Source organism: Megalops cyprinoides, chromosome 14 (assembly GCF_013368585.1).
Source record: "Megalops cyprinoides isolate fMegCyp1 chromosome 14, fMegCyp1.pri, whole genome shotgun sequence".
Taxonomy (NCBI): Eukaryota; Metazoa; Chordata; class Actinopteri; order Elopiformes; family Megalopidae; genus Megalops; species Megalops cyprinoides.
Window position 1 is genome coordinate 12,262,551 of NC_050596.1, and position 6,867 is coordinate 12,269,417.

At 45.5% G+C, this 6,867-nt stretch overlaps 1 protein-coding gene across 1 annotated transcript; it reads left to right on the top strand.

Moving 5' to 3' along the window:
* Positions 1-213: 213 nt before the first annotated feature.
* On the top strand, positions 214-5,815 carry wdr4 (WD repeat domain 4). The gene is made up of 11 exons (XM_036545891.1): positions 214-296; positions 459-521; positions 721-867; positions 962-1,118; positions 1,545-1,657; positions 1,798-1,858; positions 2,401-2,505; positions 4,109-4,173; positions 4,689-4,875; positions 4,988-5,057; positions 5,542-5,815. Exons 1-11 carry the CDS (start codon positions 214-216, stop codon positions 5,751-5,753), a joined length of 1,263 nt encoding a protein of 420 aa, XP_036401784.1. The 3' UTR covers positions 5,754-5,815.
* Positions 5,816-6,867: the final 1,052 nt, after the last annotated feature.

Consider the following 6,867-nt stretch of genomic DNA (forward strand, 5'->3'; position numbering starts at 1 on the left):
TGCCTATGAGAATATATAATTCGGTAGTATAATACCTAATCACTCGTGATTGTCTGAAAAGGCAAGCAGTTCCTCAAGATCTAAACTTGCTAATACCACTGAACTGAATAGACTTTGAGATCTGTAGAAAATACGTGTTGCAGTGAAAGATGGAACTACGATTTCGATGACGTATTAAACAAGCGACACGATTCTCTCCACGTGAAAGTAGCCATGGCGTCTCTGGCAGCCGGTGGAGAGAGTTTAGCGTTAAGCAGTGGGAAACATCTGATTTCCGTTTACATTAAACATGACAGGTTCGTATAGATAGTACCTGCCATGCCGATTCAATTCTTAACATGACTAGCAGACGGCCACGTAAAAAGAGGACGTGACACCGAATGAATTATTTACTTTGTCTGGCTCATGTCAAGTGGTGATAAATGCTGATTTTTTTCTGTTCCATATTTGTTCATTAGAGAGCCATTTGTGTACGACTGCAGTAAAGCGGAGCAGAAACCCAAAGAGAACGAGGATAAAGGGTAAACCATTGGTTGTTAACTAACCAGCTGACTGTTGATGGTGCTCGATTTGATGAGAAATTCAGGTTTACAGTCTAGCTAGTTGGGTAGCTTGTTATGATATGTGATGTTATCACTGTTTCTGTAAATGTTACTGCATGCTTTGAGCAACCCAACACATGAGGTGGTTAATCTGCTTCGGCTTGCTTTCCCCCGGTAGCGCCGAAGGCGGATCGGACGAAAAGGGTAGCGACAGAATTCTAGCGTTTGCCTTCTCCAATTCGAGGAGGCTGCTTGCGCTAACGGATGACAACAAACGCCTCGTTCTCTTCCGCACCGAGCCATCCTGGGAGTGCATCAGTACCAGGTAATGGTACGGCAATAAACCATCTCTCTTTGATTTCATCACATCTGTACAGTTATAATTGACAATGTGCGTTCGAATCAACCTCACTCTGCAGGTGGGTAGTAAGGAGATGTACCTCCCTGGCTTTCACCCACGCGGAAGACCAGGTTCTGGTGGCAGACAAGTCTGGTGATGTGTACTCCTTCTCAGTATTGGAGCCACAGAGACCAGGTGATCTGAAACTCGGACATCTTTCCATGTTGCTGGCCTTGGTAAGAGAGTTTTTATAACAAGACTTCATTCAAGGCATTCATATTATTGTTCTGCGCTAATTATATACATTTTTAAAGAGTAAGTAATAGTTCATGTTAAGATGTACTCTTAATCTCTAACTATTATTGAATGAAACACTTTTCATACATTGGGCCACTCAGGTCCATTAGCCTTTTGCACATGAATATCCCACCAGTCAAAAATATGTGGTCCACAAGTCTCATTCCAGACCTGTGTCTGGTTGAGATGCCACAGTGCTGTGACGAATGATGAATACCGCTGGCTCAAGCCCAGCTTGGCATGAGTGTCTCATCGATGGCACAGAGTCAGGTGTCATGGACCTAGCCATTATATCCCCTGGCTATAGTGCTGTATGTATGTCCATGACTGCAGCAGTCACTATGGACTATCTTTCTCCACTGCAGGTTGTGAGTCCAGGCGACAAGTATGTCATCACAGCCGACCGTGACGAGAAGATCCGGGTCAGCTTTCTGAGGTCACCCTACAACATCCAGTCCTTCTGCCTGGGGCACCAGGAGTGAGTGCCCCTGTATTCTGTCTTCCCTCACAAAGCTGGGCCCAGAAATGGGAGCCGTTGAAGTGGCAAAGAAATACAGTGATTTGTTTGAACTGGTCCTCTTTTTAACGGTTGTGTGTCTTCCTTTGCTTTGCCCGTAGGTTTGTCAGCTGTTTGTTTGTCCCTCCGGCATACCCACACTGGCTGCTCTCGGGGTCTGGGGTAAGAGTGTTGGGTGCTGAAGGTGAAGAACCATACTGTAGTAGCTGAGATGAGTCCAGCGTAGAAAGTCCCGGGTTCAAATCCTGTGTCTGCTGTTGTGGTTCTAACCTTGAGCATGGCATCTGTACCAGGTTGCTTTACATCTGTAAATGGGTAATATTTGAAATATTAGCTGTGCCTTTCATCTTGGGCAGTGACCTCTGCTAAGCAAATTAACTCTGTACAGTGGTGTAATATAATGGAACCAGACATGCATATAACCCCCCCCTTGTATGATGTGTACACTAAGTGACACAGCTCAGTGCTGTAGGTGATGTACACATGTCTTTTAGTGTTAACTAGGTCTTCCCTTTCTTTCGGTTGTTTTCAATTTTGGCTCTTAAAGCACAACCATTTGTTTTGGATCTGCCATTGGTGATGTTCTGGCCTGCAGCAGTTCTCCCAGAGAGGGGAAAGGCCATGGCCTGGGCTCTTGCTGTGAGAAAGCGTGACCTCTCTGCTTGTCCCTGGTGTGATTCTCGCGTTGTTGTGGTTGTGTGCAGGATGGGACAGTGCAGCTGTGGGAGTACGAGTCGGGGAGGCGCCTGCAGAGCTGTAACCTCAATGAACTGATTGTCACACAGCCCTCAGACTCTGACACAGACAAGGTAAGGACAGTCGCTCAAACACATGTGAAGTGGACATGTAACGGGGAGCCACCACAATTACAGTAACATGGGGGATGTTATGTTCTACTTCTGTGCACACTTCTGTTGGCTCGACTGCTCAGTCAATCAACAGCGTCCACAGCTGTTGCATCGCCACACATACATTTTATTGATGGTGCAACAGTACTACTGGACTCTAAGCACTTTGCAGTGAGCTAGCAATTACTCCCATGTTCATAGCAGGCTTAACCTCAGTCCCAAGGCTTGCAAATGTAAACAATCACATGCACTTCATTTGTAGCATTCTACTTCCTAACTTAACTGACTGGTCGAAAGAGATAAGGTGACGGTGTTATTCATTGTTGCAGAATCAGATCAGACATGTGGCTCTTTCATTGCCTTTGAATGTAATGCTGCTTTGTTTCATTGAGATAGCAGAAGTTTTTCAGTCAGCATCCACCAGATGTGATACGTCCAGTAGTCTATCGCACCCTCTACTGGTCGTTTTCTCTATCTCCATTCACACGTGTTTTAACAGAGAGTACCAATAACCACAGTGTATGTATAAGTGGTCCCACTACTTGCTCTGAGCTGGTAGTGAACACCATATCATCTCTCCTGCTTTATGTGTGGCAAAATGCATATTTAACACTAAAACGTAGGGCTCGCGATTGGCTCAGACAGCAAAAGCGCGGCCCAGGTATAAAACCATGCTCGTAATTTGCTGACAATGACCAGGAGCCCATATGGGATAAATTTGCTTCGCTCTACTGGGGATAGGGGTGGGTAGGTAGGCACCCTGGGGCTTGTGTGGGGTACCTATGAGTTACTCAGATAGCATCGTAGGAACACGCCTATTTTCCAATGGTGTTTGCCTCCTCCTGCACTGTGAGACTTGTAGCGTCTTAGTTGTGGTAGGTGCAGTAGGCTTGTAACAAGATGTAACAGAGGATTTTGCGTGCCTCACCCCACGCTACTGAGTCGGTCCAACGGCTGTCATTGTGGTGGTGATGAGCTTAGATGTATAAATCATGACTACTAAACTTGGGTGAAAAAGAGGTAAAATCTAAAAAACATAAATAAAAAATATAAACAATAATGCACGTAAACATGGTCACACCCATATTTTGTATGTGTGTGTGTTTACATCGCCAAAGCTGTATATGTCAGTCAGTGACACAGAGAAGTGGGACTCAGTCAGTAATGAACACATACACACAAGGCAGGTTCAGCTCACACAGTCAGGTTTATCTCTGTCAATCACTGAAAATGACAAGTATATAAATACAAATGACATGGTTCAGTTGATTTGTGTCAACCTTGAAAGGAGACGTGTTACGACAATTAGGCCTGTCCGTCACTGACATAGTTTGGGTGGCCAGCATTCTTTAGTGAGTGGTGAAATAATGCCAACAGTACTGACAGTGCCGCCTCTGCTGGGTTCTGTGTTGTTTTCTTTCCCCAATCCCACAGGGTGCAAGGTTTTCACCTTAAAATTCAGTGGCAGCGGGTCACTGGAAGGTCGCTAATTACTAAGGTGATCATCTCATCACCAGGGCTGTCACATTCTTGCTCACACTCGCTTTTCTCCCTGCGTGTCCAGAGGTTTGCCGTCAGCAGGATCGCCAGTTCTCCAGATGGCTGTCACGTGGCGGTTCTGTGTGAGAGGTCAGTGTTCTCTTCCCCTTTCCCCTGATAAATCCATCAACAGCAGCCGTTTAACTCCTGTGAGTTCCAGGAAGAACGGGGCCCAGGCAGAGTTTTATATGTGGCGCTAATGTTTGCATTGGTAAAAGGGGTTGGGTGAAAGAGAGATTTAACATGCCTTCCATCCCTGCATGTGGATCGCTCCATAGATGGAATCTGTTGAAGCAGTGATTAAGGTGTCAGTGTGATTTCATATGAAGCAACCGACCACTTATAGAAAGAGTAACGATCTAGTACATGATCTAGTATATTGTTGTAATTACTATGCATATGCAGCAAACCATCGCTCTGTGCTTGCGTGCGTGTTAGTGCAAGAGTAAATGTCTCGTGAATAGCGCATGCAGTGAAGCACTTCTCTCTATATGTTTGTTAGTTAGAGAGTTAAGATTTAGACAGTTTGAAATGCAGTGCCTTTAAGCATAGCCTTGTGGGAGGGAAGAGTTTGAAACAGTGATGTAATTTCACTGTGGCATCAGTGTTCCCACAGTGCAGCTGTTCCGGGTGGAGAAGGGCACAGAAGGACAGCTTGTGCCCGCAGAGACACTTACCCTCCCCCACTGTGCATGGGACCTGACCTTTGACCCTCAGGGACGGCTATGGATCCTACAGGAAAGCCGGGACGACCCTATCCTGCTGTACTCGCACACACAGGACCACTGGAAGGTACACACACGTGGATATATATGACTCCATGCGTGCCTGTACGTGTGCTGCTCTTCACATGTTGTTATGAGAGTAAACTCATGTTTGCTTGTTCTTGTTTCTCCAAACGTAGTGTGAGGTCGAGCACATCGAGCTACAGAGAGCTGTGGAGGTTTTACGCGCCCGGTGGGACACACTCCAAGGTTAGGACTTATTACTCCCCCTCTCCTACCTAGCCTCTCCTGCAGCAAGCATAGATGGGGTATCTGCAGGGCTGACCTGATCGCTATAGAACAAAAAACATGACGGAAAGGTGACTAGGAGGTGAACATGAGTGACCACGCTGACTACATGCACATATCAAGTCCCTGTGGTCTCAAACTGGACTGTGCATCAATCAGTTGAGTCCCAGCAGGAAGCTTAATGCAAAGCGAAAAAAAAACATACTGCATTGAGAATTATTGTGGGTGTCAAATCTTATTAAGACTGGCTGCAAATGGGGTAAAGACAAATGGAGGAGTTTGGAAAGTGCAAAAAAAAGAAGCTATTTTAGTCATCTAATCTGCCGTTTAGAATGCGTCCCTCGACTTCTTTGCTCAGATTGCCCTGTCCTGTCAAATTGGTGCAAACATGATTTGATTTGCTGTCAGTTGTGTGTCTGACTTTGCGCGTGTCGTTCTCCGCCAGACTCTGTGGGTGTGGAGAGCCGCTTCCAGCACCTGTACAAGGTGAACTTCGACAACATGGCGTCGTACCTGCAGAAGAAGCAGGAGAGGATCCAACAGCAAAAACAGAAGGGCAGCAAGAAGAGGGCAGGGCAACCTCCACAATCTAACGGGGCCAGCAAAAAAGCTAAGAAGATGGGCAAAGCGGAGCCCGTGGCCCAGGCTTCTAGCTGAGACTCAGGGGGGATGTGGAGGTGTGCCTTTTGGTCTGGCTACACTGTGGACTTACACGGTCACTCGATTTTTATGACCATGTTAATGACTTCAGAAAAAGAAAAAAACTGTCTTGGAGGCGAGAGAGTAAAGGCCATGAGGGCTGATTCATTGTACATCACCAGAGAATATTTTTTTCAGTTTTGCCTTCATTTTTGGTAACCAATAGAAGTGAATGAGTTAGGTCATGCAGTATTACATTGTCAAAAGAATATTCTTGATTTTTTTATTTTATTTTGTTTTAATAAACTTTTTGATCTCTGGCTTACTGTTTTGTAATTTGTTAGCTTCTCCTTCGCCTGTTTGAATGTTTGTAATGACTCTGCCTTGTCAAAAATATATTTCTACAGAAACACAGAGATGTGCGTCCATCTACATTAATAACATTTTTAAAGCCTACTTCCAAAAGAGGAGTATGGGTTAAAGTTGTCGAAGCATCTGATTCCCTGTGTGATCCAAAGTAGAGGCTACAGATTTTGCGCTCAACTTGGGGTGAATCAGACCATGAACGTGAACACAGTGGCAGATTTATGGCTGCTCCTTAGACTGTGTGGTTCTGACGAGTGCGGAGAGTAAAAGCCAGACCTAGCTACAATGCTGTATCCCCACCCCCCAGTACCTCTCCCCCTCTGTCCCACAGAACCAGTCTGCTGGGAAGTGGCGATTGTAGATGGCAGTTCTCGATGCCGAGCGCCTTCCTGCTGTTTCAGAGCTGTTGTATATCCTCTCAGCAGTCCACTCTCCACCATGTTCCTTATTTGGTATGCTCTGTTTAATTGCAGAAAGTGCATGTGCAGAGAGAATGGCATTGGAGGGGTGTGTGGCAGAACAATACACTATGTACATCTCCCATGTAGAGCACTGGGCCATAAAACACTCAGAATGATTGGAATGTTCACAAAATGGTGTGCAAGCAATAACCCATCTCTACTATAGTGAGGTAAGACACTGAACTACAAGCGCTGCCATTTTCTTGTTTCAAGTGGGCAGCACTTTCTGATAATAAAGCACTACAACTTGCACTTGGCAGCAATTTACTACGGGAAAAATGCAAAATATAGTTCAAAGGACTAGA

Coding starts and splice junctions, on each gene's coding strand:
- wdr4 (XM_036545891.1), top strand. CDS start 214: ATGGCGTCTCTGGCAGCCGGTGGAGAGAGTTTAGCGTTAAGCAGTGGG. Junction 297..458: donor GTTTACATTAAACATGACAG/GTTCGTATAGAT, acceptor TTTGTTCATTAG/AGAGCCATTTGTGTACGACT. Junction 5,058..5,541: donor CCGGTGGGACACACTCCAAG/GTTAGGACTTAT, acceptor GTTCTCCGCCAG/ACTCTGTGGGTGTGGAGAGC.